This window comes from Colletotrichum lupini, chromosome 2 (assembly GCF_023278565.1).
Source record: "Colletotrichum lupini chromosome 2, complete sequence".
In the NCBI taxonomy this organism is placed as follows: domain Eukaryota; kingdom Fungi; phylum Ascomycota; class Sordariomycetes; order Glomerellales; family Glomerellaceae; genus Colletotrichum; species Colletotrichum lupini.
This window is the reverse complement of record NC_064675.1, coordinates 239,755-267,410: the sequence shown is the minus strand read 5'-3', so window position 1 is coordinate 267,410 and position 27,656 is coordinate 239,755. Positions and strand designations below refer to the sequence as shown.

General features: G+C 53.4%; 10 protein-coding genes across 10 annotated transcripts; 7 read left to right on the top strand and 3 right to left on the bottom strand.

The window, feature by feature from the left end:
- Positions 1-172: 172 nt before the first annotated feature.
- CLUP02_02460 (uncharacterized protein) lies at positions 173-7,774 on the top strand (the record flags this gene model as incomplete). The annotated part of the gene is made up of 38 exons (XM_049281492.1): positions 173-194; positions 270-376; positions 444-500; positions 737-927; positions 954-1,091; positions 1,133-1,172; positions 1,252-1,414; positions 1,530-1,663; positions 1,727-1,775; positions 1,836-2,074; positions 2,130-2,176; positions 2,243-2,346; positions 2,424-2,604; positions 2,641-2,764; positions 2,820-2,848; positions 2,919-3,252; positions 3,441-3,515; positions 3,581-3,740; positions 3,791-3,824; positions 3,954-4,015; positions 4,073-4,147; positions 4,198-4,342; positions 4,403-4,551; positions 4,609-4,771; positions 4,842-5,031; positions 5,138-5,255; positions 5,297-5,446; positions 5,532-5,680; positions 5,764-5,832; positions 5,860-5,978; positions 6,048-6,154; positions 6,263-6,494; positions 6,533-6,589; positions 6,662-6,988; positions 7,070-7,102; positions 7,187-7,345; positions 7,412-7,534; positions 7,606-7,774. The coding sequence occupies 38 exons, from the start codon at positions 173-175 to the stop codon at positions 7,772-7,774; spliced, it is 4,824 nt and encodes a 1,607-aa protein (XP_049138635.1).
- A 117-nt stretch (positions 7,775-7,891) lies between these two features.
- On the bottom strand, positions 7,892-8,588 carry CLUP02_02459 (uncharacterized protein; the record flags this gene model as incomplete). Its single annotated transcript, XM_049281491.1, has 4 exons — positions 7,892-8,025; positions 8,128-8,153; positions 8,193-8,378; positions 8,431-8,588. The coding sequence occupies 4 exons, from the start codon at positions 8,586-8,588 to the stop codon at positions 7,892-7,894; spliced, it is 504 nt and encodes a 167-aa protein (XP_049138634.1).
- A 42-nt stretch (positions 8,589-8,630) lies between these two features.
- On the top strand, positions 8,631-10,114 carry CLUP02_02458 (uncharacterized protein; the record flags this gene model as incomplete). The annotated part of the gene is made up of 9 exons (XM_049281490.1): positions 8,631-8,789; positions 8,850-8,907; positions 8,989-9,039; positions 9,117-9,285; positions 9,344-9,448; positions 9,525-9,612; positions 9,659-9,827; positions 9,892-9,934; positions 10,003-10,114. 9 exons carry the CDS (start codon positions 8,631-8,633, stop codon positions 10,112-10,114), a joined length of 954 nt encoding a protein of 317 aa, XP_049138633.1.
- Positions 10,115-10,688: 574 nt separating this feature from the next.
- Positions 10,689-11,294, bottom strand: CLUP02_02457 (uncharacterized protein; the record flags this gene model as incomplete). The annotated part of the gene is made up of 1 exon (XM_049281489.1): positions 10,689-11,294. One exon carries the CDS (start codon positions 11,292-11,294, stop codon positions 10,689-10,691), a length of 606 nt encoding a protein of 201 aa, XP_049138632.1.
- A 411-nt stretch (positions 11,295-11,705) lies between these two features.
- On the bottom strand, positions 11,706-12,327 carry CLUP02_02456 (uncharacterized protein; the record flags this gene model as incomplete). Its single annotated transcript, XM_049281488.1, has 3 exons — positions 11,706-11,952; positions 12,036-12,121; positions 12,313-12,327. 3 exons carry the CDS (start codon positions 12,325-12,327, stop codon positions 11,706-11,708), a joined length of 348 nt encoding a protein of 115 aa, XP_049138631.1.
- Positions 12,328-13,735: 1,408 nt separating this feature from the next.
- Positions 13,736-18,045, top strand: CLUP02_02455 (cyclin; the record flags this gene model as incomplete). Its single annotated transcript, XM_049281487.1, has 10 exons — positions 13,736-13,780; positions 13,918-14,031; positions 14,236-14,338; positions 14,495-14,864; positions 14,944-15,188; positions 15,268-15,279; positions 15,367-16,136; positions 16,192-16,480; positions 16,536-17,675; positions 17,936-18,045. 10 exons carry the CDS (start codon positions 13,736-13,738, stop codon positions 18,043-18,045), a joined length of 3,198 nt encoding a protein of 1,065 aa, XP_049138630.1.
- A 1,119-nt stretch (positions 18,046-19,164) lies between these two features.
- CLUP02_02454 (uncharacterized protein) lies at positions 19,165-20,484 on the top strand (the record flags this gene model as incomplete). Its single annotated transcript, XM_049281486.1, has 1 exon — positions 19,165-20,484. One exon carries the CDS (start codon positions 19,165-19,167, stop codon positions 20,482-20,484), a length of 1,320 nt encoding a protein of 439 aa, XP_049138629.1.
- Positions 20,485-21,178: 694 nt separating this feature from the next.
- Positions 21,179-22,303, top strand: CLUP02_02453 (uncharacterized protein; the record flags this gene model as incomplete). Its single annotated transcript, XM_049281485.1, has 5 exons — positions 21,179-21,318; positions 21,463-21,649; positions 21,696-21,901; positions 21,959-22,072; positions 22,156-22,303. 5 exons carry the CDS (start codon positions 21,179-21,181, stop codon positions 22,301-22,303), a joined length of 795 nt encoding a protein of 264 aa, XP_049138628.1.
- Positions 22,304-22,400: 97 nt separating this feature from the next.
- On the top strand, positions 22,401-23,774 carry CLUP02_02452 (chitin synthase export chaperone; the record flags this gene model as incomplete). The annotated part of the gene is made up of 3 exons (XM_049281484.1): positions 22,401-22,641; positions 22,700-23,461; positions 23,569-23,774. The coding sequence occupies 3 exons, from the start codon at positions 22,401-22,403 to the stop codon at positions 23,772-23,774; spliced, it is 1,209 nt and encodes a 402-aa protein (XP_049138627.1).
- Positions 23,775-25,993: 2,219 nt separating this feature from the next.
- On the top strand, positions 25,994-27,647 carry CLUP02_02451 (uncharacterized protein; the record flags this gene model as incomplete). Its single annotated transcript, XM_049281483.1, has 7 exons — positions 25,994-26,076; positions 26,148-26,373; positions 26,439-26,564; positions 26,662-26,943; positions 27,048-27,242; positions 27,319-27,422; positions 27,473-27,647. 7 exons carry the CDS (start codon positions 25,994-25,996, stop codon positions 27,645-27,647), a joined length of 1,191 nt encoding a protein of 396 aa, XP_049138626.1.
- Positions 27,648-27,656: the final 9 nt, after the last annotated feature.

Genomic DNA, 27,656 nt, shown 5'->3' with positions numbered 1-27,656 from the left:
TCCTTGTGCTACCTACCTACTTGTAGGTTTTTTGCGCACCTGCCAGATGCATGCCTGCTTGCCTGCCTGCCTCAAGTCCCTGCCCCAAATGACATTGATTGTAAGGTATCCACAAGGTACCTTATGTGCGAAGTCACGTACGTATGTACTATTCGTAAGTACCTACTTGGAGATGGGAGAAGGAAGGTCCGAAGGTGACCAGCATCGCCTGCACCACCCAAACTGGACTTAATTTTCGTTCATAGCGAGGATGCTGTAGAAGGTGCAAGGAACGGAGCACTTGCAATTACAGATGGGAAAGAACGACGTTCCTCTTGCTTCCCATCTTAACAGTGGAGATGATGCTGCGGGTGGAGCCGAGGCAGCAACTTCATTTGTCTTCCCTTGACCACATTCTTCCTACACCACTTGAATTACGGCGACGACCTCGACATCAATATCAGCATCAGCGCCCCATCCTCCCAACCTACCTTACCTTTGTTGATTGCCATGCCCTGATGGTCTGATAGGTATTATATCCAGCATGCAATGTGGGCATCGCCAAAGATTCAGCCACCTGCAAAGAAGAATCCAAAATCAAATACCTACATGTCCTCCACCACCATCATAACCAGCATCTAAACCAGCATCTAAACCAGCACCACCAAACCAACATTACCCCTCGGCGACCATCAAAGCCACTAGGTATACCCTGTCGTGCCTATTCCCCCTCAAAAGACATGGAACAAGTCACCAGGCCATCGAGTCAGCAGGGACCGACGTCGTTTGCCTGTGCCGCGTTGCGTTATCCAGACCACGCACCAAGCTACTCCCAGCCGCCGCGGTTGACGGGCTCACTGGCCTTAGTCCCGTGCACATCGAGCCCCGCCAGCTCCAGCGTTCAAGCACTTTCAAGCAGCCAGGGGCTGGCTTCATGCCATCGCCCCTGTACGGCTACGTCGTGTGTGAGACAGACAGCATGGCGCCGCTCCTCCACCTCCGAGCCAGGCGGACGTCACCAGAAGGAGCCATGCCATCAAAGGGATCCTCCTGTCCATCGATTCACCCTCGCTTTACAGTTACATTGCCTCTTCACCACATGCTCAGTATCTGTGTGTTTTATCACACACACACACATACACACACAAACCAGAGACACTGCAGCTGATGATTGCCAAACCACCGCCAACATAGTGCATAAGGAAGCGGGCTAGACGAGGTTTTGGGCAAATCGTTGTTCAGGGTCGGTTTCAACTCTCGTCGAGACTCTAGATACGGCTTATCGTAAGCGCGCCCGCCTATCAAACACACCCTCCTACTCCCTGCAAGTCCATCGAATGGCTACACAGTACGGTAGACTGGCCGTGGGTTCAATTTGCATTTCACGGCCTGTCTGTCTCACCTCCACTACCAGCTAGTCTCCGTGAAAGATCTGGTTGCTGAGAGGCCTTCTGAAGCTCGGCCTACATAGTATTTAGTCAGTATACTATGTACGGGGCACCAACTCGTTATGCCTGCCGTAACTCAATCATTCAGGACCCTTGACACAGTCAGCCCTCGAGCTATGAAGCACCTGTCTCGGCCGCAGATAACATACACTTGTAACCTCGAAGATCGGTACGCGCAGGAGCACTGGGCTGCTAGCATTCCAGCATTCACGTTATCGACATCGACTACACGCACTGTACGACTGCCCTACGGATAACTGATGCCTTGGAACGGATCGTTGTTTGGATTGTAGGCATAGCATTGTGCCATGCGGATGACTTTTTGGCATTTCGCGAGGTTGTCTAGAGGTACCTCGAAGTAACAGCTAAGAGTCCCACTCGATGCAATTGCTAATCCCAGATGCATAGGAAAGCACGAGTCTCATGTTGCCGCAACACACACTCCCATACTTTCCTTCCCACACGCTCAACTAGGTATTCACGAATCTGCCACACAGCGCCACAGGCGTCGCCCTTGGCGGCAGAACGGCGGGACAAACAGTCCATATTCTGGGCTAACTTCGCACTATGTCAGCAAAGAGTTCGCACCCAAATCTACGGATACGCGAGAATTGCTAGGCACACCCCGGTCGCCTTCGCTCGACAATGTGTGCCATAAACGCAACGCTAATTCGCTCTGGCACCCGAGGCACAAGTCACTAGCCTTTCCAGACCATCATTGCCTATACTGGCACGGCTGGCTCTGCGAGGTTCTGAGATGTTTTGAGCGTGGCTGATGGCCAGATCACGGCCTGCCCAGCAAACCATCCACCTAGCCGCTCTATCCCCGCCGGCCGGTTCGGTGACTTCGACATGGCCAAAAGCCCCGACGTCCAATACCAAAACATGACGATGCCAGCCAGTTTGAACGGCAAGGGCTGTATCACAGCCTTGCGATTACAATCATGAGAACCGACTGGTTCTGCTTCGGGGATACCTCTGGACAGCGCTATCAAGGTTCCAGATGCCTCAAAATGCCCCGGTCATTGGCAAAAACTGCCAACGGCAAATCGGCCATCTCAGCGGTCGTCAATTACGGACACTTCGGCCTGGACGGCGGGAAACACGGAGGCCCGAGGCCAGTCCCTGATCCCTGGCTGACCCTTCTTGTTGGCGACAACTGGCAAATCCTTTTCTTGTGCTGAGTACGGAGTACATCCTCTCACCGTTGAAGTACATGGTCAAATATGCGACCGATTACAATATTTAATTGGCTGCCGCCCTGCGGTCCAGACACCTGCACAGTTAAGATCGGATATGGAGTATGGGGCACTTCGGGTTGCGAGACTGAACACTCCGTACAGTGTTCTGGATCTTTCAGACACGCCCCTCCCACCCTAGAAGGCTCTATAGCCCGCTCAACACCGCGATATTGACCAATTGTGGTCAAATTTTCAACCCCCTTCGCACTGACTCCCAAGCGTTATTATAGGTATGCTCTTGCTTCGCAAGGAAGCAGCAATCCTGCGACTCCGGCTCAAGCAAGATTGGCGCACATTCATTCGGAAACGATACGGATATGGGCGCAACTAAGGACTGCAATCCACACACGCCGCCAGTCTTCCGCCGCTTGATCGCATGGCCCAGGCGAAGAGGCCGACTCTTGCATGATTTCAGAGAGCCAAGACTGGGAAGAGTATCCGTATGTTCGCAGAAACAGCTTCTCGAAACACCGACCAGCGACGATTATTACAGAAGTCTACAAATCTCAAGCCCGGTTGGGGTAGCATGTCGAGATGCTGCTCTGAGGACAGACGGATGCTTCATTACCGAAAGAACCTTTGAAGTGTGCACAATAGCACGAGATCTTGCTCGTCGAACTTGATACACTGTCCCGAATGCGACTGCTCAAAGTCTCGTATCCGTCCCACGCCACTAAATTGAGGTTGATAACCTGATACCCATCGAGCCCGGCATGTAAAATGAAAGGAAAGGATAGGTTGTTGCGCATCACACTGACGTTCCGCATGCTAGACGACGGTGTACGCAATATGGAGTCAGTGGTCAGACTGCAGAACCCAGTTCCGTGTCGTGATCCCAGCTAAGATAGTGGGCGAGGCGACATGTGGTCTGCAACCTTTTCACCTGGGAAAGCTTCTATTGACACACTCAAGGCGTCCATCAAACAGTCAGGTTTGTTTCCACCGATCGACCGGCCGAGCACCACACCAACAGTCTGCGCTAGCCGAATGACAAGCCACATAGGCGACCGCACCGCCGCGGGCAGCGTTACGCTGTACTTACCTTCTTCAATATTTGGCGCCAGTAATGAGAGTGCCCGTTGGACGAAGACAGCACAAATTTGATGCTGACTCCCTCATTAGGCTTTGAAGTCCTGAACACCGTCTCTATGGACCAGTAAAGGCGGCGTTATAGCCCTGAGTTTGGCTGCGACTCACTACGAAACCGGTGCGGCGATGGCAAATTCGCGATTCGATTCAAAAGTAAGTAGTCCGTCATACCCCTGTCTGTGACATGCTTTCGAAGTTGTCCTGAAAGCCGCCTACAGGAGATGTGGCTTAGGCCACCTCTTTCCATTCTGTGGGGAGGTTCGCAACGCCAAAGAAGTATTGCGCAGTGGTAGTTCCTAAGTGACAAAACGGAAGACGAAGCATACGGGCACCCCCTTGGATTACAGTCATACACGCAGTCAATGGGAAGATTGCATGATTGGCCTGCGCGTTGGTTCGTTTGTGTGGTGCGATGAATGTTGGCTGGCCAAGGCTCACAGTCTTTGACCTTACTCTTACCACCATCGTGCGTTTCCCTAGGATAGGAGTGTGCATTCCAGAAGGGGAACATCATCATTTTCCGCTACTCCGAGAGGAAGTTTCTCACCAAGTAATCCTGCTTGACAATAACGAGGCTGAGATCGGGTCACACAGGATAGTACTCTGTTCCCAGTTCTTCTTTCACGATACGTACTTCGTACACAGAATGGCCTTTAGCCACCCAGAGCGAACCATTTTTCAACAGCAACATGAGTGTGTGGAGTGGTTTAACACGGCCTGTTCACGATCTCGGTCCCATGTCGCAGCCGGCAAGGGAACGATGTGTTGGGCCGAGCAAGGAATGCTGAGCACCTGTCGACGAAGCCCGATTGACGAATGAGATTTTGCTCCTCCTCCCTGCCGTTTCTCAGTTCACACTCACGGAGGCTACAGCCGATGCCCGAATTTCCGGACGAGCCATGCTGAGTGTGTCTACGAACCAGGCTCTAGTAAGAAGGAAGACTGCCGCACCGGGCTTACTCCTCCGTCGCAGACCGGCACCGGCGCCATTGGATTTGGGTGGGACAAGCCTGGGTCGAGATCTCATACCTAGTCTTTTGACAATTGCACGTTGCTAAAGTCGGATTCAACACGAATGAGGTAGACACATGCAGTACCAAGCAAAACCCCTCGAAACCCTGTCGGTAGGCCTCGCGGAGTCGCTGAGGATCAGACTCGAACTATGCATTCTCTTTGGGGAAACATCTCAACATGCAACGCAACAGACATGCCACAGGGGCGTTTGGGGAGGGCGCATCCTCATTATTCGCCGCCCACCGACGCGCATGCAATCCGTCAGCAGAGGTATGTCCAGTTTTCTCGGTTGAAGGCTGAGATATTACGACGCCTACACCCCTCTCGTCCCATTACCGCTGTTCTCTGACCCTGACCGAACGATAGGATTGCGAGGAGCCAGTCTTGGTTGGCCCTTCACCAGTCATGATGCTTGTCGCTATTTTCACGTACTTCCCGATGACAGGACGACGCCCAACACCACCTCAGTGGTGGCAGAGTCTTTGTGGAGGACCCTCCCGTGCTAATTGACCGTGTCTCTTACAGCACATGTCTGGGGGCCGGTACCTCAAATCTTTGCTGTATCCGCAAATGCAACCACTTTGGCCCGCTCCATCCATTCGGTTGTCTGGCAGCCTGGCAGGGGAAACGCGGGCAAGACAACCCCCTTCGCGTGTCGCTCACGGGGTATACTGCGTACACAGTAGTGTCTATGGCGAACAGGGTCTTTGATGTTGCAGGGATCTTAATGACCTGGCCTAACTCATGAATTCGGGCACAGTGGACGGAGCAGCATTGCCCCTGCGCGCAGCGTCGCCCAGCTATTCGGCCGGCACGATCGGCGTGGCCCATGACGCTGCTGTATTACAGATGTTTTGTCATTTGAAGTGTCTCGTTGCTGCCACAGCCGAAGACTTTGTCGAAACGGGCGTGCCACTCACCCACCATCATCATCATCAGTCAGAGGTGCATCCATTCCTTCAAGCGCCGTGCCCACTCCTTAACCGAACCAGCTCGTGACGCCAGACAACGATCCAGTCAAGCAGCCCACAGAGTCCAAGCTGACAATACTACAAAGGCTGGTTTGTGCATGACGTGCCTCGACGGAGTGTGTAACATTTTGGAACCTCGAGAACAGCCGACTCTTTGTCTACACTGTTTCCCCTAAGAAATTGCAGTCCATCTCGCTTGCAATGGTTGCTCACGAAATGCATCCGCGCGACAGCAAGTTCTCTGACGCATAGAAATGGCGAACCCCAAGCCGCGGTTTCATTAGGGTGAGGACGAAAACGCAAAGGGCGTGGGCCAGACGGAGCCACGGAAGCATCCAAGTTCCTTTGCTCAAGGATCGGCCGTGGACTATTTGCATGCTCTACCCTAGCACTGGTTCAACCATGGGTATTCGTACGGATACGATCCCTTGATTCTGTGCTCGATTTCTACCTATAGGTGAGCAGAGGGCCTGCGCCTGGGCCATGCATCAGTCGTCAATTTGACAGCCTCGTCTTGCAGCAGCAGGCTGGCAAGCAATCAATGCTCAATGGTCTCGGCTTTGGCGATACGCTACAATCATCCATCGCTTCCTCTTGGTTCCTGCAAGTTCTTCATTAACCAACACCATTACTGGGTATACATCCAATGTGGCTTTGGTGTTGACCCTTGAAGGTCTTTCGAGGAAGATGAAAGATGTTGGGGGCGCTGCTCACCATATTGGCAGACTTCGCGGCAAAACATGGCAAGAACAGTATGTTATTTGATTTGCTCGCCGAGCTAACCACCTAGCTCTATCAATTTTGGCCATCCTCAGGGCTCGGCATCTCTGCTGCGTTCTATTTTGGGGTAAAAGACCAGATTAAGTAACTAGGGCCGTTGCGTTGGCGAAGAGTCTGGCAGACTCCTTAATCCTCCAAGCTTGATCTCATTTGGGATCACTTTATTGTCGCTTTATTTCTTTGATCGCTTTGCACGACAAGGGGCTGGCCGGACAGAGGGCCAAAGACAGCAATGGTGTCCTGGCAACCCTGGTCCGGCTACAACCACGAATGAAGGAAGCGGCATTGCACAAGACAACCTAGACAAGAACAGACGCAGCAGCAATATCGATTCGGCCGTCCAGGGGACGATCCTCTCCCGCGCATCTGAGAATGAGACCCAGTCGGTGCCGCCGTCCACACGACCTTGGAAGTTGGATCACCACTCCTTTCTCAGCAGTGGGTGTTGTCTCAATGCCTGGGAAGAGTCCAGGATGAGGGGGGGAGGGGCTTTGAGGTTCTTGGACTGACCGCAGTTCGCAATGCTACGCAGCGCCCACTGCCCAAGGCATATGATTAATGTCGACGCAGGACTAGAGGGGTGAATGGGGATTTCTTAGTGGAGGTACCAGCGTCGACAGCAGCGAGCATACCTACATACATTGGCTTGCTCCATCACACCTAGCGTTCTGGAAGCCGTGGACGTACCTACGCGACATAAGACAGGACCCTGCAAACGGACTTTTGACGGCGTACGCACGGCAATACGTGTGCCATCCGGACGGAGCGAGGCAAGGGACAAGATGCCTCCCCGCACTACCACGGCCACGATACCAAGACTCCAGTGACCAGATTACCTTCCTAGCATCGACATCCACCTAGATCACAATTCACACCGAGTCAACGCCAGCAAACAGGCGAAAAGACGGTGCGCTGCCGTCAGCGGCCGTGTTTCTGTTGCGGGACGCAAGGTGACACAAGGGATCGTGCCTCACGTCGGTCTTGTGTTGCTTTCTTTGCCCTGGGCTGGAAAGTTGACTCGCCTGCAAGCAGCTGGACTAAATTGGATCGGCCATTTCTCACCCATCGAAATGCCAATGCCAGCCTCTTTTGTGCGTCGAGCCACGACAGTGTGGGCACGGATATGGAACTTCTACTGCGGTGCAGCACCAATGCCTGGGTTAATTCAACATGCTGGGTCGTCTGGGATTTGCCGACCTCTGAAGATCTGAGCTGTTGGGCACGCCGCACGAATCAGAGCGACGGAGACTAGACGTCTTGCAAAGTAAGGTGTTCCTTGCCAGATTTCTTCCCTACCGTTGTTGACTTTGGTCAATTTGAGAAGCGCTGATGTGCGGAGGCGAAATAAGGTCTCGAATGTACGGTGCCCTCATTCCGTCTGGCCTACCGCGAACCTGCGGCATCTATTCGATACGCAAATGATCGTGGAGCTATCAGAGTATTTGATGGGATGGATTGCAAGCAGGCGTTCGAAAGTTTCGCACTTTGATGAGACAGTACGGGCTAGGCATGTGAGGTATCTATACGCAGTACATGTTGTCAGGGACTTGGGCAATATCGAAACAAGGCTATGCCCGGAACAATACCACACACCACAATTCGTACGCGCACCGGAAGCTAAGACGAATTTTCTGGAGTGTTGTCAAGAGGGTTAGGTGTGCTTGAGTCACTGTTGCTTGAGCTCCGTGGAGGTTGGAGGGGACGGAAAGTCCCGTCCGACAACCGTACGTTGTTCGAGTTGCAAGTCTGCGTCACTTTTTGGGAAATTTGAATGCTGAGCATAACTTAGCAAAGTGAACGCAGACGCGCGAGTCACGGTCTGTTTAGGATGTTTCTCTGGCGAGGCCGTCATGTTGCTGAACGTACTCCGTTCACGAGGGCGCAAGCAAATTCTGCTTGGAAACGGACGCTGGAATCTCGTCCCGAAAACTATCCTGCAGCATGCGGCACGATGGCAGCCGAGGGCGGGCGTAATATGCCCCAAAGACGGCGGCCGAGGAAAATGACGCCCGCGTTACCGAAAGGGTTTGAGACGAGAGGAATCTATGTAATGGGCCGGGGACCATTACAACCGGGAGGAAAGCATGTTGCGGAAGCAGGTGTTACGAATGGGAACTCAGCCGTGGACGAACCGACCATCCAGAGGCGCTGCAGCGGCTAGTGACTCAAGACAACGAATGGAAACCAAGGCCACTTGGGTTCGAGGCATCGAAGACGGCCAAGCCCTGATACGGCGTGGTCTAAGGTTATCTCAAGGCTCAAAGACAGTCAGGCGAAAAAAGCATTGCATGGCCCATGTAAGGTGCTTCGCCCACTGTGCGGTGCAGTTCAGCCAAGGTTTTAGCAGGATGCAGGTGCTCTACGGATACAGGGCAGACGTACCTTGTATGAGCAGAGCCCAAAACGAACGAGGGCCGAAAGAGTTTGGTGTGGGGTTGGTGCCGCATTGCGCGGAGTGGGCGTGAGTGTGGGTTATGAGCCTGTGGATGGGATGGGACGAGATGCTCAAGATTATCCGTAAGTACCACCGAAATGTGCCAGTGATGGACATGCTGACGATGGCTGACGATGGATGGGGCTCGCTGTTGCGCTAGGGAGCCTACTGATACTGTACGGATACACAGCGCAGCGCAACGCAACGCAACGCAACGCCCCCTCGCCGGTCCTGTTCCGTTTGTGGTACGAGGATGCACAAGCCGAGCACTTCACACACCCAGCGATCCATCATACAGCGACGCAGGCAAGCCAGGTCAAGCCTACATAGTACTCCATACAGAGATGTGCTGTATTATCCGACCCCTGTTGGACTGCTCTGGAACAGTTTATATCTGACGGTGCCTGAGGCGTTTGAGACGGTTTCTTGCCGTCAAGGTGGGCGATGGCTGAAGCTATCGCTGACGGGCAAAGCCTGTGGGCCGAAACACTTGTTGGTTGGTGTACACTAAGTAGGCTGATGCTCATTTGCTGACGATATCGAACTGGCTAACTGCGACTATCACTAGGACATCACAATGTCGGTATTCGCAAGAAGCGACCTGTTCGCGACGAAAGGGGAGAGTCTCTGTAGTCGGCACCCACGCCTGGATTCCGGTGGCCTCTGCTATCGACCGACAAACACGTCTCTAGCATTCTCTAGTCACCGTTGTGGACTGGTAGTGCAGCGAGCGGAGGTGCAGCTCTCGTCTTCCATGCCGGCCTCTTCCCTGTCCTGCCCGTCTGGCTAGCCACTGGTCAGTGGTATCTGGATGGGAAGACTGCAAAGCTATGTGCGGGCTCAACTGGTCTCTACCCGCCGCCATGTCGTGGTAGCATAGGTAATTAGCGGTCTTCTGCTTCCTCCCTGTACGCGGCGTGCCCCCCCCTTGTCAGTCATTTACGGCTACTTCGTACTCCGTTCAGCAGAGTCGGAGTCGTAGTCGTAGTCGCACCCGCACCCAGGACCGAAGAAAGGGCCACTTGACAACCCCACCCGACCCCAAGACCAAACCACGCCCGAGACCCAGGCCCTAGTGTGGCTCAATCAGCGCAGCAGATGGAAAAAGAGGGTGAGCAGTGCTGGCAGGGCGGTGGTGCAGGAGAAAGGGGGGCATGAGAGGGGGAGATGGGTGTGAGAAGCCGAAGCTCCAGGAGAAGAGCAGAGAAGTGAGATGGGGGGGGGGGCGTCTGAATATCAAGTTCTGTTGCCTTCTCCTCGAGGCTTGGAGGAATGCGAAGTAGCATGACCCGGCCCATAATTGGCTGGAAGGTTAAAGATGGAAGGCAATGAGGCGCCCGGCGGATAGGCGCACGGAGACGGGAAAAGCATCAAGCATGCCTTCCCCTCCCTCTGGTTCTAGGATTGCTTATTAGACCATGAGAGCTGCGTGAGAGAAGTTGAGTCTTGACATTTGACGTCTTGCAGTAACTCATTCGGCTTTGCTGACTGGGCGAAACAGTGGACGAGGGCATACTGGGCGCTGTCGTTGATTCGACTCGATTGTATCGGTACAGACACACGGATAGATACAAATACAGGAACACTTGAGATGGTGGAATTCGGAGTACCTTGATCTTCAGTATGAATGATAGCGGAGGGTAGGTAGCTTTTCCTCGTCACCTTGTTTCCTCCTCGCGCCCTTGTCGAGCTGGGCTCTACGTGCCTTAGTGAGGTACCGCGTACTGCGTACCTACTGCGGTAGGTGCCAGTAGCACGTGAGTGGATACAGAGTACTTGTACGTACTACAAGGTGTCTGGTCCTTTCTTTTCCTTTTCTTGCAGCTCCACGACTCCTCTTTGGCGTTTCTTTCAGCCCTCCACCCACACAAGGTATCAGATATTCCTTGCCTGTGCTCGCGAGCAGCTCATCAAGGACGTTCAAAGTCTCTTCTCGGTACGAATTGACACCCGCACCCGACTTCAGAAAATTGGTGGTGGTGGCCTGGCCTGCAACATTGGAAGCCTGAGGTGTGGTCGGTGCAGCATGCCCTGCACCTGGCACCTGCTCTCCCCCTCTGCTGGGGCTGCATCCAGACCAAAAGTAGCCTGATTGGCTGAATCGACCTGATTGGCTCGGAAGTGGAGACCAACCCTCAAGACCGATGGAGAATCTGAAAGAAGGGGAAAAAAAACGACCACTCAGGTGCCACTCCACCATCACGGAAAGAAAGGACAGAAAACTTGCATCTTCCTTTCCGCCAGTGGCAGTTCCATCCGTCCACTCGCAACCTTGGAAGGTCTGAGTCCACAACTTCTTCCTCTGGTCTAGCCGGCAGCCTTTTGCAACTTTGCACATTTGATTCAGACACGACTCTTCTTTTTTCACCTTGACTTAGAATCTCGGCTTGTTTTCACCTCCACGCCCTCGCCCTCGGTCAGTAGTACGGATACAATCTACACACCCTTCCGATACACCACCTACCTACACTCTTGTGTAGGAACCACGCCCCCATACCCCACGCCCGCGCCCACGACTACACTACGAAAGTGCGAATGCCCAGGATTCAACCCTGAGCAGAAGTGTATTTGTACACCTCATGCGGCATGCTCACTTCCCACACCAAATCTCAGGCTCGGGGACTTGCTGCTTCATCGCCGCCGCTCTCACACGGCCTGCTATTTACCGCACCTGAGCTGAAGGTGGGCCCGTCGCGCTAGGTAGAATTCGGATCGGTACCAGGGCCTAGGCAAGAGTCTGGCGGAAACCTCAGACGGGGGCAGGCGGACGAAGGCACTTGGACGCCGACGGACCATCACCGACCAGGCTAGGCTTGTAGTACGTCTGCCCGATACGCTGTGCTGGATCATATTCAAGGATGGGATTGAACGTTGACGACGGAGCAGAGCATCCATCTGTCGTGGTCGGGGTCACAGTTACAGTCACGGTCATGACAGGGGGTGTCCTCACAATCATTGTCGAATGGCTACCAAGCCACCTGGGAACGGGACTGCGACTTTGGACGGGGACTGGCCGGTCAGAGCCTTGGACTGTTGGAGGACAATCGGTCTGGCAGATTCCAGGTTGTCTGTCACTCACTCTGCGTCTAATAACGGGACCATGCTCTGCGGATGCCTCCAGGCTTTGTCAATCACGATACCCCAAATGTCTCGTTGATCCGCGCTCTGTACGGATACGGAGTATCGATCTGTGAGGTGTGATCTGTGAGTGCCAGGGACGAGGAGAGGAAGACACTGACGACTAATGAACTCTGGAGCTGCGTAGGCTTGCTTGGCTCGGCTGGGCTTTCTTTCGCGTGCCTCGACTGTGCCTCGCCTTGCCATCTGGCTGCCTGTGTATCGAAAGATGCACATACGCGGCGCCTCCTCATGGCTGACGCTGGTTGAGGTTGGGATTGGTGTTGGATCAATCACCATGGATGGTGTTGGTGCCGGTGCGAGATGCAAGTGCATTGCCGCAAGGCAAAGCGAGGTACGTATCGATATACCGTGTATCGTGTTCCGCATCGAAAATGGCCAACCACTGGAGACTGGAACCCCCGAGGCATGTGTCTTTTTGGTGGCGCAACACGAGAAAAGGTACATACCACCATGCCCCAGGTGGTGGACGGGAGAGAAAAAAGGTACCTCAAGCCAAGTACCTCTGCTCTTTCCGTCTAAGGTATCCTCGTGCATTCTGCTTCTTTCCCCCCTTCCTTCCTCCCTCTCACCCTCTGGGTTCAAGACCCACTTTAAGATTGCCTCGCGACATGGTTGGCCCAAAGTTCTTTGCGTACCTGAGCCAAATTGTCTCTTAGTCTCCTTGAATCCTTCCTGACTTTTGCATTTTTTGCGGCTTGTTTCCATAATCGGCTTGGTTACGTGGTTGCTTGTTGAGGGGCGGGCGGGCGGGCTAGCTGAGAGGGACGGCTACGGGGAAAGTCTGGCTTCAGGTTTGTTTGCCTGCCTTGTTCCTAACTCCCTCCAGGCTCCGAAGAGGTACACATATTGCTGCTCTTGCTGGTATTGTGTGGCTGCAAAGAAGCGTACGGACACTTTGTGGAAAGCAAGGTACTTTGTGCACTGAGTGGTTGTCCTCAAGGCGGCACTTCCCAGTACGGATACCTTACGGTCCTTATTACCACAACCTACCTGACTTGGAGGGGCACCCAGTCAACGGGAATACACGCAGTAGGGATAGAGACGGACTTAGCTGCAATGGAAGTTGCAGAGCAAAGCAAGTATCTAATTCTGGGGTCATGTTCCTTGCTAAAGTTGCCTTCTTCCCTGGACTCTGGAGCCCCTGCTCCTCTCCGCCGACCGACCATGTTGGTGCTTTTTTGCCAGTTGGTGTGGTGTGGTGTGGTGTGGTGTGGTGTGGTGTGGTGTGGTGTGGTGTGGTGTGGTGTGGTGTGGCAGGTTGGTGCTGCCGGTGCTGGAGCTTCCCGGTTGAGGTGAGGTGCGGCGTCGCCCTTTTCTTTCTTTGCTCCTCCGACCTCCACAGCTGAATCAAACCTGCGCTTGCGGATGGGTTGTTTTATTTGCTGGAGACCCGTACCCCCCGTCAGGCAGGTAGGAATCGAACAAGCTGGATGGTAAGTATCTTCTTTTTCTTGCCCACCTCACCTGCCCCCCCTTCCCCTCCAAGTCAAAGACTAAGGACAGGGCACGCCGCACCGTAGGCCGCACATGGAACAAGGTACCTTGGTCCCCTCCCCTCCCACGTCCCTTCCTCAATCCTCATCCTCATCCCCATACTTGAGGGTACGGAGATACACGGTACATCCCATCCATCCCTCCATGTCCCATGTTGTCTGTCCCGGGTCCCGTCCCTTTCCTGCCACAGTGCCACCTGCCTGCCCTTGCCCAAAACCCCCAATCCCAATCCCATGCCTTCCCTCATCCACTGCGACCACAGACCTGACCCAGACGAGGACCCATAACCAGGGCGCGCGGAGACGGATACTTCTCCTCTCACACAGCGCTCGCACAAGACATCCGTATCTAGTGACTTTGCCTACAATCTGTGGATGACCGGTACATGCGCTACTGGGCCTAGGCTGGGAACTAGGTACTTGACTTTCCTTGGTAGTGAGGTGTGTTCCTTATTTTTTTTTAACCTTGCCTTACTCACTCATGTCTCTCTGGCTGCGGGTGTTGCTGCAAGTTTTCTCCAAATAATAATAATAATTAAAATAAAAATAAAGACGAAAAACGGGGAAGCAGAGAAAGAGAGAGAGAGAGAGAGAGAGAGAGAGGTCCCAGGGTCCAGACAACGAACGACGCAACCATATCACTAGACCTCCGTTTTTTTTGTGGTTTTACTGCTTCGGCTTCCAATCTATCACTTCGTACCTCACCTTACCTTTCTACCTGGACCCCCGGCCCCGACCTTCTTGCCGTGTGAGAGGTGCCTTACCTTGCCTTTACCTTGCTTCTTTCTCTCTGCTTCGTCCAGCTTGCCTTGCCTCGTCTCTTTTTTTATTTTATATTCTCTCAAAAGGTGCTAATCTTGTTTTTGTTGACGGGGACCCTCTTGCTACTGCTTCTGGTCTTTAGCCTCTTCTTACTTGTTATTATCATCCTTCTTCTTCCATCACTCTGGACTAGTGGTGTTGCTGTTGTTGTATGTGTACATGTATGCGTGCGTGTGCCAAATACCCAAGCAACATCCCGTACAATACAATACAATTCCAACACCGCCGGCCACACTCTTCTTTCTCGCACCCATCCATCCTTCCCACCACGGCCATCCCACCGAATCACGGAGCCCCATTGACCTCACCACCCACGAGCCCTTCATTTACACGGACAATCTGAAGTACACGTCGGCCCAGGGTCACCTCTTCCACCTTACCTTATACCTACCTCCCATTTCCACCGAATTTAATCCACCGACCCATTCACCCCTCCGACTTATTCGTACCTTGTCGACCTGACATCAACGTCGAACCCATCTCCGATTCCCATACCTTGGTCACTGTGCCCACCAATCCACCCCTCCAAAGGTGTTCTCCTGCTCCTACTTCTTTCTACTTTGCTCCTGCAATCGAATCAGCACCTCAACGGTCGACGAACACGATTCACGCCCTCCTCGATTCTTGGATCACGAGCACGAACATCTTGGATCGAGACTGCGGCTGGACCAAATTCTTGCACGATTCACCCTGCCATGGCCAGCTCGTGACGGAGACAAGACACCCCTCAACAAGAATCACCAATCCTCAAGAGAACTGCGATTTCGAGCTTGCGAGTACAGACGAAAACCACCCGACGGGAGCATTCATATAATCTCAGGTTGACCTTTTCTGCCCGACTCAAACTGCCCACAGCATTCTGCCGAGGTGCACACAAATCTCTCTCTAGGAAAGGAAGCTTCTACAAGTGAATCATATTCGGAACTCTGTCGCCTGCTTCAACCACAAATGTAGTAGCCGACCTTGATTTCTCTCGACTGATACCTCTCGACCCGCCACTCTCTCTTCCACCATTTTCCGACCTCTATTCGACCTCTCGAAAAAATACTTCTCCTGCAGCCGAAGCATCGCTCAAGAGATTGTCGACCTTCGAACGACGAACCTCGAGCCCCCCCTCCGCGAGCCAACGATCAACTTCCCCCGCTCCGATGTGTTCGACTGCCGCACCTTTGCCCTTCTACAGCCTCCCTCTGTCTCCTGCACACCCCTTGTCGTGTAGACAGAGCTACTCTCAGCAAACCTCCTTCACAGCCACTCACTCGCAAAAAGTTTCCAGGTTCGATCTCGGGGCAGGAGCTTCTCTGTACCGGGGCGGGCTTCGCACGCCGCCAACCGACGCCATGAGTGCTACCTACCACGCCCCTCACCTTGTCTCCTACGACAGCCATGTTCTTCCCTCATACCCTTCCTCAGTTGCTCAGGCAAGAGGACCTAAGGCTGTCATGGCCGAGGCTGCGAGAGGCCCTCAATATTCTCGGTATCAACAACCCGCCAACACGTATTCCCAACCCCCGCAACCGGTAACGAATCCGGCCTCGGGCACTAGCCAATACTCAACCACCTCTCGACACTCGACTCGCCCGTCAACACCGACTTCAGGTGCCATTGGCAAGCCAGATGACACTTCGTCACGTAAGGGCTCTTCGGCTCTCGTTCTGCACAGTCTGTCGATACCGAGCTGCATTAATCCCAAGGGTGGTAACTTGGCCGACTTTGCCGCACAGGTAAGCTGGACTTGGCCCGCAAAGAAGAAGAATAGTAGTAGCTGACCTCTCTCAGATTACGTGCCTCTTTTGGTTCGAGTCTATGGACACCCTGCGAATCGCTGAGAACATCCGTTCTCGTCCATCGACCGCCACCGTACCTCGCCTCACCGAGTATGCGACCCCCTTCCCCCAGTTCAAGAAGTGGGCCTACAGCGTGCTCTCGACGACCCAAGTCACGCAAAACGTGATTCTGTTGGCCCTGCTTTTCGTCTATCGATTGAAGACGACAAATCCTTCCGTCAAAGGTCGGTCCGGTAGTGAGTATCGTCTTTTGACGGTTGCCCTCATGCTGGGCAATAAGTGTAAGTGATGATTGCAATAGGGGGGAGGGTTGAGTCTTTTGCTGACACCTCGTAGTTTTGGATGATAACACCTACACGAACAAAACCTGGGCCGAAGTCTCCGGCATTACCGTTCAAGAGATCCATGTGATGGAGGTCGAGTTCCTCAGCAACATGCGCTACAGCCTGCTGGCCACCAAAGAGGAGTGGGAGGAATGGCTCGTAAAGCTATCTTGCTTCTCGGAATACTACGAGCGGGCGCAGAAGCAACCGACTTCACCTTTGAACAAGTCCTTCACCTCGCCGGTCCCATCGCCCATCGCCGCCGCACAGCCCGCAGTCTCTTTCCCGCCCCTCACGCCTTCTGCCGCAAACGTCTACTCACCGAGCACGAACGCGCAGAGCAACACGCAGGCTTGGCCCTCGACATATCATCACAACCCTCAGGTGTCACCACTTTCTGGCAAGCACGTCCCGGGCATGAACATGAATGCTCGTAAGAGAAGCTCAGAGGAAGATGTGGCAGAGCCCCCGGCGAAGCGACTTAGCAGGCAGCCCAATGCGATGCCCCCTGTCGGTAGACCTATGGCGGTCAACGAGCAGCCGATGCGTCTGCCCGTACCGAACCTGACGCTGAATACCAACCCCACACCATCACAGGCACAAATGTACCCGGCCCCGACGACCTACCCGGCGCAGCAACACGTCTCCTTGCCGCCCTTGAGCAACGGCGTTCGTGCCATGGCAACAGTGTTCAACCCTGCCACGACAGTCTCGATGCCGCAGCTGCCCATGCCAGCCACGACCTCGATACCGCAGGCCTCGCTTACGCCCTCGAATGTACCGATGCATCCCAACATGGGATACGGCACTCCGACCAAGAGACACAGTCCAGGAAGTCTCTCTGTGTATGCGTCTTCGCCTCTCGGGGAACAGTTCCCGACATCTGTCATGCACACCCCGATCTCACATACGCCCATGTCACACTCGCCCAGCGTTTATCTTCAACAGCGACCCAGCCCGTACAAGCCTATTCGTCATGTCAACACACTACTTTACCCTCCGCCGTCGGCTTCTCTCAACGAGTATCATCTGCCTACGACACAGATGCACTACCAACCTCTCGGGCGGCGCAACGACCTGCGAACCGGCGTAGTTCCTGAATTCATGCATGCGCCCTACAGAATGAGCGCTCACATGCCGCATATGCCCCATGGTCTGCCGCAGGGACCTTTCCCGAACTAGAGGCTTGGGAATCGAATGAACCAGCCACCATTTCCACCATACATTCCTCGGGGACAATACCCCGAGGATAGATCTTTCAACTCATTTTATTAAGCATTGCATTGTCCAAGGCGTCGGGTCAGGATCATTATTTTTTTACTTCATCAGCGGGCAAGGAGGATTGGGGAAATTTGGGGGATCTTGGCAAGGAAAGGGACGATTCTCATGGATCAACTGTGAAAATTGCATCAGGCGGAGTTGTCTTTTTCTCTCTTTCCCTACTTTTGGGCTTTCGGGGCAACAAGGAGGTTAACAAGGCAAGAAAGAGCAATGGTCCTTCGAGCTTACGCATCATCTGGTAGATGATGCACCACGCAAGCTCGGCTTCCCCAACAAGCCGAAGCGTTTGATTTTTTCTTGGCTTCTTCCGAAGAGGCAAAGGAGCCTTTTTTCGGCGTAGATAGAAATCAAGCGTCAGCGATGACAGCTAGATCACGAAAGATCAAGCGAATCAAATCAAAAAAGTAAAAGTAAGCATATATTTCTAGTTCCATATGGTGATGGTCAAAAGCCTGTCGCTGGATTATGGGCAGATTGAGTTTGTAGGTTTGAACCAATCAGAGGGGGACAGTGACATTGCAGTTTTGGTGACATTTGGTTGATTGAAATTCACTGTGTGAAAATGAATGCAATATCGTGCTTGGCACGGTACGGTGTCAGAATATTCGCCCAGGTAATTGTCAATTGATAATTGCGTGGGAGGAAAATTCAAACACTTGTAGACTGGACAGCCACGAACCATTTGAAAAGTAGTGTACCACATCTTGTTTTGGAACGCTCTGGGCGACGGAAATGTCTCGCAAATAGGTCGCAAGCGCGCTGCAGATAATGGGGTCCGTCATGGACAGTCAAACACCTTGAACAGGCCAATGAGATTAGGTGTCTCTGATCTATTCAGATGAGCGGACTCCAGAGATCCTCGCCTAGCTTATCTACTCTTTACTTGGGTACATGTGAAAGGCTCGTGTTGGCACCTTGAGCATCACTTGTTTCCAGAAGGGTATCAAGGAGGTGATTCCTTCTGAGGATGATTTGATCGCCTGGGAAAAGCATTGCGATGTGCTTCATCGGAGATGGATTTCAGAACCAGCCCGGATCGCTCGTGAAATCGCCCATCATGAACGTGGACCCTGATCAACCACTAGAACTTTATCATGCAATATGCAATCGGAGATGGATCCGGGGCTGGGAAGATATGGCACGATGCCTACCTTTCAAGAGCAGTGAAAATCTCCCACCTGTTGATCATTTGTCTTGAGAGGCACATATCAGCCAAGAGTTGTCAGTCAGCCTATCACCTCTTACGTATTCCTCCTAAAATACCGACAAAGAACGAGCTATAGACGAAGAGTGTCAGTGAACGCTTGCCTGGGAACTGGAAGCACGCGACAGCAACTTATCCCGAAGACTTGGACGGCAAGATGACGTTCGGCATATCCAAGAGATTAAAGAGGTCAAAGAGCGCAGACGACGCAAAGAACGAGTCTGCCAACGATCTCGTCCCTATACGCCGTCTGACATCTTCGAGCTTCGCCATGGCCCCACGCCTGGCGCCGGCGTATATCGATATGGCCACGACATGGACGTCCGTCGAGGCCCCGCGAGGAACATTCACAGTAGACAAGTCCAAATTCTACCAGCCATCGGGCCCCCTGGCCGACGACGTCTTTTGGATGCCGCTGTCCTCTGGCGACGTCGGTCACTTTTCCCGGGACGGATTCCGGGTCGACAACGATTCTTGCTCTTCCCGGGTGCTATACCGCGTCAAGGAGAAGAAGCACCTGTCCAAGGGCCTGCTGATGCACTACGGCACCCTCACCATCGATTACCACCCATCCGAGTCTGTCAGTCGATGCTTCGTAGGCTTCGGGCCAAACGCCGAGCACCGTCTCATCATGATGCTGAGGGCGGATTGCCAGCGGGCTGCGATCAAGGTCACCGCTTGCATGGCCAGCTTGCTGCATAGCAAGCTGCAGCGGGAGGGTAGCTTGTTGTGGCTGAAGCCGAGCGCGGTCGCCGATACGTTGGAGAAAGCCGCGGAGTCGCTGATTGATATTGCTGCGTTGGTCGATCGCTTCATCCAGACGATGAGGAAGCTCTACCAAGGCAATGATCGGGAGGCCGATATGCCTGTAACGTTCAAGAAGGCTCTGTTCCTACTCGGCCTGACCAAATGGCATCGCATCCACCGCGCCATCAACGCTATCCAGTGCCTCAAGGAGGCTTTTCGAATTGTGGCGGATACGGACGGACATGAGAATAGGAGCAGCTTCGGCAGCAAGGCTCGTTGGTGTATTGCGGCCAACGTGTATGGCATGTTGGGTTGGAGGCGAGCACCAGCCAGCCTCGCTCACCAACGAAACGTGCTACCCAATGTATTGACGTCGCTGGAGATTCTGAGCGAGGTGGACTGGACCGACTTTCAGGCCAGGGATGCGGAGGAGAGAATGGAACAAGCTGGCGTGACGGTCAGCATCACCAAAGAAGCCAACTTTACTCCTGCAACGTTCCGAACTCTGATGCGGTTTCTGCAACACCGGTCACTACAGTCATTGGAATACGATGACGAGTTCGGTGACGCGGATGTCAGAGGGCCAAAGCAGGAGGAGCCACAGAGCTGGACGGGAGAAATCCTGCCCGCTCACTTCCAGATGTTGAAGGCCATGCCTTGGGTGAGGCATTGCTGGGCCGCAGACAGCACTTTCTTGACGGTGCTGGCACTACCAACGTTGGAGGTGTAGGGAGGTTTCGAGATCCGTCAGATGAGGCTGATCTGAAAACGAGGTGAAGTTGCGCCAAGACCCAGGCTGAAAACTTGTGGTAATTCAGGGCAATTTTGTTGTGCTGGGTGACGTTTCAACAGATCAGGCTGAGACGTTGGTTCGGCTGGGCCAATAAGCTGGGACGACGACGTATTGCACGGGTTGTGGGCTACACCGAGACGGTTGCCGCGGTGGTTGATCAACATTGATTCGCCGCTGAGACTGTCAGGTCAACAAATTGTGACATGAAGACATGACCGTCAGTAGGCACATCTTGGTCATTGGCTCTTTTGATAACCGGTTTGCAAGTGATTATCGCAGAGGCAAAGAGTTTGGGGCAAGATGGGACGAAAACTATGCGACGGTTGACTGGACGACGGAGAGAGAGTGCGTGCCCGCGTGAGTGACAGCGGGAGTTTGCTGTTCTTTGCAAGGTTTGTCTTGTTTCGATGTCAGATTTTTTTGCTAGTCCTGACGCAGGGACGAGCAACGCATCGCACACCCGACTCAATGTCTTTGTTTGACGATGGTGGAATTTGGAAATGGATACGAAGCAATCAAGGCCAGACGAATGCACAGAACGCGCCTCGTCTCAGAGAGAAGAGGGCATTGAATTGAGGAGATGCAGCAATGAAGGGGAGGAATTACATAAGCACTCTACTACATACGCAATATGAAAGCTCCAAAAAGTGGCTGGGCAACTGGCAACAACGGGGATCTCTCCTGCTTACACTTCTTGCCAGACGGGGCGACAGGGCCTCGTGTTCGAGCTAGCGGGGAAGAATGGACGTCGCTTCAGTGGACTGGGCAGGGGTGATGCTGCTAAACTAGGATAATTTGCCGAGAATACACATTTCAACGCTCCAAGGGGGGAAGGAAGAACACGAGATAGCTAGTCAGAGGCCGGAAAGAATGGCATTCTGCTGTATTTAATTGGGGAACATCGAAAGCCACCAGCCACCTTTTGACCTGCAAAGATTGCCATTCGCCCCACTCCGTCCCGTTCCTGGACCGGGAAGGCGCCTCTTACGAGAGAGCGTTCTACCTTCCCAGTGGTCCCCTCGACCCTTCTCCTTCCAGCTGTGTGCTTCCTTCCTTGCTGTGCTACCCGCCTTGCCCGCTTGCCCGCCCCTTCCTGGCACTTGTGCACTTTGATTCCTGCACTTGCTGCGCTTGTTCTGCACCTGCAGGGCCTCAGAGTGTCCCAGAGTGGGCTCCTTTTCTCCCTTTTCCACAGCAACGCTGCTCCAACGTTCCCCCCGTTCAGCTTCAGCTTGTCGTCGGACAGCAACCGTTCACTGTCACTCGCTCCCAACCACCAGCCCGTTCATCAGAATCAGGTTCCTGTTCAGTCATTCGTTGTCGCACCCTCGCTCCGTTCCATCTTCACAGTTAGGTTGTCGTCGCTGCCTCCGTAATATCGTCATCGTCGTCGACAAAAACTCTCTCCAAGAAAAAAAAAACCTCTCTCCGTCGCTCTTGAACTCGGACTCCTGATTATTGCCATCTCCCGTCACGGACCCCCGACGCCTCGTCTCCACGATCAGCCCGCCCGCCCTCCATCCGAGTGACCTCCCTTGACGTCCATCGAAACATCCATTCCTCGTCCATTCGCACCATCGTCCCCTTCGTTCGCGACGATACGACCAGGCTTCGCCGGACCTCTCGCTCACTCTTGACGAAACGCCATCCACATCACGTTGAATCCGTCGCTTGGCCTCGACTCTGTCCATCGCTCGAGTACCCTTTCGCCATTACCCCTGTCGAGAACTTCAAACGACCCTCGACGGAAACTTGAACTGCATACCTCGCACCCCGTTCCAACCATTCGACGCTTCCATTTCGCCATTTGCCCTTCCGAAAGACTCATCGCCGTAGGTCGGCCGTAGCCCATCATGTCAGGCTTCGGCGACTTCACCAACATCTGCCATATGGCGCCGCTGCCATTGTGCGCATCCATCGGCCCCATTACGGAGGTGACGAGCGGCGTTGGTATTGAGCCGGACTGCTATGCGAGGAATATCGAGCTGGCAAACACCATCATTTTCGAGGGTGCCGCCAGCGCCATGCATATTGTGTCTTTGCTCATGACCGTCGTCATGATCTTGCACATTCGCGGCAAGTTCACTGCTGTCGGTACGTCAGCCTTCACGAACCCTCATTTCTGATAGAAGTACTGACAAAACATGAATAGGTCGCAAGGAAATCCTCATGTTCTTCTACATCTACATGCTTCTGAGTTTCATCTCACTTTGCGTCGACGCAGGTGTCGTTCCCCCTGGATCCGCCCCCTACCCGTACTTCGTGTCAGTTCAAAACGGCTTGTCATCGGCTCTGATTACTTGCCTGTTGATCAACGGATTTGTCGGCTTCCAGTTGTACGAGGACGGCACTTTCCTCTCAGTCTGGCTCTTGCGCGTCTGCTCTCTGGTGGCCTTTGCGATATGCTTCCTCGTCTCCCTTGCGACCTTCAAGTCATGGGCTGGCCTGGGTCCCACCAACACCGTCGGCCTGTTCGTCGTCCTGTACTTGCTCAACGCCATCGAGCTCTTCGTCTACGTTGCCCTGCAAATCCTCCTCGTCGTTAGGACTCTCCAGGACCGCTGGCCGCTGGGTGACATCGCCTTTGGCATATTCTTCTTCGTCGTTGGCCAAGTGATCCTGTACGCCGTGAGCACTCAGATTTGCACCGCCGTCAGCCACTACCTCGACGGCCTTTTCTTCGCCACTATCTGCAACCTGCTGGGTGTCATGATGGTGTACAAGGTATGCAAACTTGAGAATCTTGAAATGACGGCATTTACTGATCCGCTACTGCAGTACTGGGACTCAATTACCCGCGAGGATCTCGAGTTCTCAGTTGGAACTAGGATGAACAACTGGGAAGTCAAGGAGCTGCTGCCAGAGGAGGATCGTCGAGCGACTGTTTATGACAACGACCCCTACAACCACGCTGGTGGATACGATCACTCCTACTCGCCCTCTCCAGCACCGGCACGCTACTCCGCAAGGTACTAATGCGGCATCGAGGTTGGCGGCGAGGATGTGCATGACAACGTCTAGACATTGAATGGGCGTTTTCCACGGCAAAATTTCACGACAGGAGTCCGGATCTTGCCGATCTGCAGCAAATATTTTTCGGACATCTGTGTTACTTTGGGAATGACGACGACTTGGGCATTGAATCAGAATGGCGTTTGGGGGTAAAAACTGTCTTTACAGGTCGGGCTGCATCCCGAGACACGGCCGATTTTGAGTTTTTGGGTTGAGGCGGGCGGCCGAGGCGGCGGGGTCGGTTGGTTGTAGGATCAACCAGCAATCAGCAACAGCGAATAGGTTAATAACGTTAGCACGTATAGGTATCGATGCCCACGGGTGTCAGTAGTACATAGTTTAATTCAATCAAGATAGAGCAATTTCAGCGCGCCTGGTAGGAGATTACGAGTCGTCAGCTAGGGGAGACGAACAAGGGGAGGGGTCGAAAGGGAATGCAAGCCGCGTGGTCCTTCACCGGGGAGGCCAGTATAAGCGCAAGATGAGACGGAGGAAGTCTTGTCCCGGTAAACGTATCATTCTACGGTTCTACCTAGCTCGTTCCGAGTTTGTACGGATATACAAGTTGAGGCGGCGATGTCTTGGCATGTGTAGACACTATGTGACTCTGCAATAAGGGTATATGTGGCAGCTTGACTCGAAGGTTATATTGAGTTTGGCCTGCCATCCACGTTATAGGTAGTAACAGGAAAGGGGGACAAATTTGGCATGAGCTTAGATCAAGCTTTGAAAAGACTTCAATGGTCAATCAAGGTGAAGCATAACAGATGGTCCGCCGTTGGTGGGCTAATTAGATGCGTATGTAGTCCGCGAGACCCCCGGGCAAAACCTTGAAGGCAAGGAGCAACAAGCGAGCAATGTCCCAGCCCGCAAGATAAAGTCGCATCCACTGCCCGAGCAGCGCGAGAGGCTCGGGCTTGGAGGCTCGGGAAGGGGGGGGGGGGGGGGGTATGGAAGGGGGAAAAGGGAAAGAAAAGGGTGGAGGGGCGAGAAAAAAAAATAAAAAAAAAAAACAACGCCGCCCGGGTTTCACGGGCGGGGGGGGGGGGGGGGGGGGGGGGGGGGGGGGGGGGGGGGGGGGGGGGGGGGGGGGATATAGATACGGATACACGGACAGACAAGCGTTGACAGGCTTGAATAAAAAAGTTAACAAAAAAGAAGGTTTTTACGATCTGCGTCCGTGTCTTCAAGGTAGGATTTGGATTGGAAGGGGTGGGAAGTGGAGGTGGAGTCCCCAGCCTGAGATGCACGGAGACCGGAACACGGAAACGAGGCCGAGTGAAGTTTTTAGCTAATGTGCAAGAAGTGAGAAAGGTATCCGTACTGGCACACCGGATGTAACTCGTACAGATGGTAATCAATCGCAGCAGATGACTCTGCCGGTCAGTGTCGGGAGTCCAGACCTCATGGCATCAGTTCAGGCGGTTAAACGGTTGAGCAGGTAGGCTAAGCTGGAACTTGGAGGTTTTGATATTGGAGGAGGGGACGAGGGCGGTAAGTATCTTAAGAGGTGGAGGGGACCCAGGCACCCAGGTCATGGTGCCTTATCGGGTACATCGGATCTGTTATCGGCGTGCGCTAGCCTGAAGCTAGGCGGCTTTCCTGAGTTTCCTCGCACTTGCATCCAATCACGTGGTCTAGGTGTGACGATGTAAAATAGGGTTGAATACCTACCTAGGTAATTAGATTTCAATTGTCATGAGACACGGTTCCTTGGAGCGATCCAAAGCAGAGCTATCAACATGATTGAGGGAATGAGTTGGTGTTGCCCATAGGATGGCTAAGGAGCTCTGTCTGCATCCATGCGTACCTAGGTAAGTACCTACCTTGAGCATTCTGCCGATTGCGCAGTACTTGTCCGGATTTCCATGTCGAACAATGTCTGCTAGGGAGGCACGAGGGACTGGGGAAAATACTTTGAAAAGGTACATGCACAATGCATGGGCCAACACAGCACCTTACGTTACCTACCTTAAGGTGCTCCGTACTCCGTACTTTGTAGCGCTACCTTAAGTGCCTAAGTACTCCATACTAGGTAAGTGACAAGGTATTCGTATCAGCTTAGGTTACCTCAACTATTGATACCATCTAGCAGGGTATTGCACCCGAAGATAGAACAAGGGAAGGACGCAGTGAACGTCGATTGGCCTCCTCTTCAATATTGTGCATGTGCCGGTGGGGGCAACTGGCAGTCCGTTCCTGCCATTTTGCCAACATTGAGGCAAGTGTGTGCCTATGTACGGAGTACGTTCATACGAATAGTGCTTGAGCTGGCCGACTATTTCGGTATGCATCTGAGGTACCTTTACCTTATTGTGTCTATGTGCGGATTCTATCCGTCCATCGGCATCGATTACCTTTTGTGAAGGTGGCCATCTGTTTGATTATCTACTTAGCTCCTCCGCAAGGTAAGGTACTTAGGTAGGTGTGATGCATGATAGGAATAGGTGCCTCAGGGACTAGAAAAGCAGGGGAAGCAAGCAAATTGAAGCTGCTTTTCCTAGCCCATGGACCAAGGTGCCAGCTATTGTCCATTGTCCCGGCGTTTTCTTTCATTTTGTTGAAATTTTCCTTCTCCCTCACACAAGGCCCCCTTTCTCCCCCCCGGGTACGGAGTACATCTTTCTAGGTTCTAAACAAGGCCACCACGCATTCGATCTGATTCAAACCCGGGTCCTGTTTGCTTGGCTTTCCCCTCCCCAGACAAAACATTTACCGCAACCGACTCAGTCCATCAGGGGATTGTCGATAATCGGACAGCGCGTAACAGCCGACGACCGACCAACGCGCAACTTCTCTAAGACCCGGTCTGCAGTCTGCCCCATCATCCATCGCACAATAAGGTACCTTACCTCACACACACACCCACCTCCCTCCAGTCCAACTCCCTATCTATTCGTACTCTACGTATACATACACGAATGACTATCTTGCCCACCCCTCCCTCATCCCTTCCATTGCGTCGGCCCAGGGGAGTAAGCGTCTACTTTCTTGCGCCAGATCACGTGCAAATACGCGATACTCATTCCCTGACGACTAATCAATCGTCTTCCAACAGCGGCTGAGGTTCAATTTGGTGCAGTCGACTACCTACTCACCTAGGTATTCTCCCAAGCAACCATCCAATCTCATTCGCACCCGCATCGCATCACGTCTTTCTGTCCGCATCTACAACAGCAAATCATCACTGGGCAGCAACCCCGGACCTTTTCTACCCTCGAGAATCCGGCCCATCACTTCCCGGCCTGTCTCGCTCACCCATCTCACCCATTGTCATTTTCCGACCGCGTGCTTGAAGGTATCCGCCTATCGCCAAATTCCACCGGGCCTATAATCCGCCTATCCTCAACGACATCGACGCACCTCAGCCAACTAAGTGCATTAGTCCATTTCTCGTCCCCTGCTCACCCGCGCTACCTTTCTATTGCTCGGAATTTCGATTTCGATACGGCCACCTAGGGACTTGGGACTGTCGTACAGCACACTAGCAGCCACCGTCCTGCAAATCTGCGTCGCTTGACGTCTCACTCACCCACATCCCGCTACCCGTTGCAGTCAAGTTCCTATCCGTATCTTTTGACGCTATCGCCTCATCTCCCGTCTTCACCCTCACTTCCAACCAAACTTCCAACTGTCGCCTTACGTTTTCATCTCCCGTCGGCTATTTCCTTCCGACCCTTTACGTGGATTACACTTCCCGCTACGGATACCTACCTAACTTACCTCACCTAACTTTACCATCCCCGGTCTGACTTTCAGAACCCCTCTCCCGTTGCATCGCATCCCACACAGGCACACACAAATCTCGACAGCACCTCACCTCACAGGCTCACAGGCCATAGCGCCGGCATAACACACCCAAGGTCGCCGCGGATTGATCGACGCTCGCGACATCTTCGGCTTATCCACACAGTTCACACCCCTGGTCGGACTGTCGCCGCATTTCATTTCCATTCAAGATTCTCCATCTCCTTCAATGCGAAAACCCAGTCTTGCTTGGAACGGTCGCACCCTCGTGCTCAAGTAATCTCGATTTTCTGCCCGACCGATCTCGAGAGCTCGCGCCCCGTGTCTCCAACTTTGGATGAACCGCACTG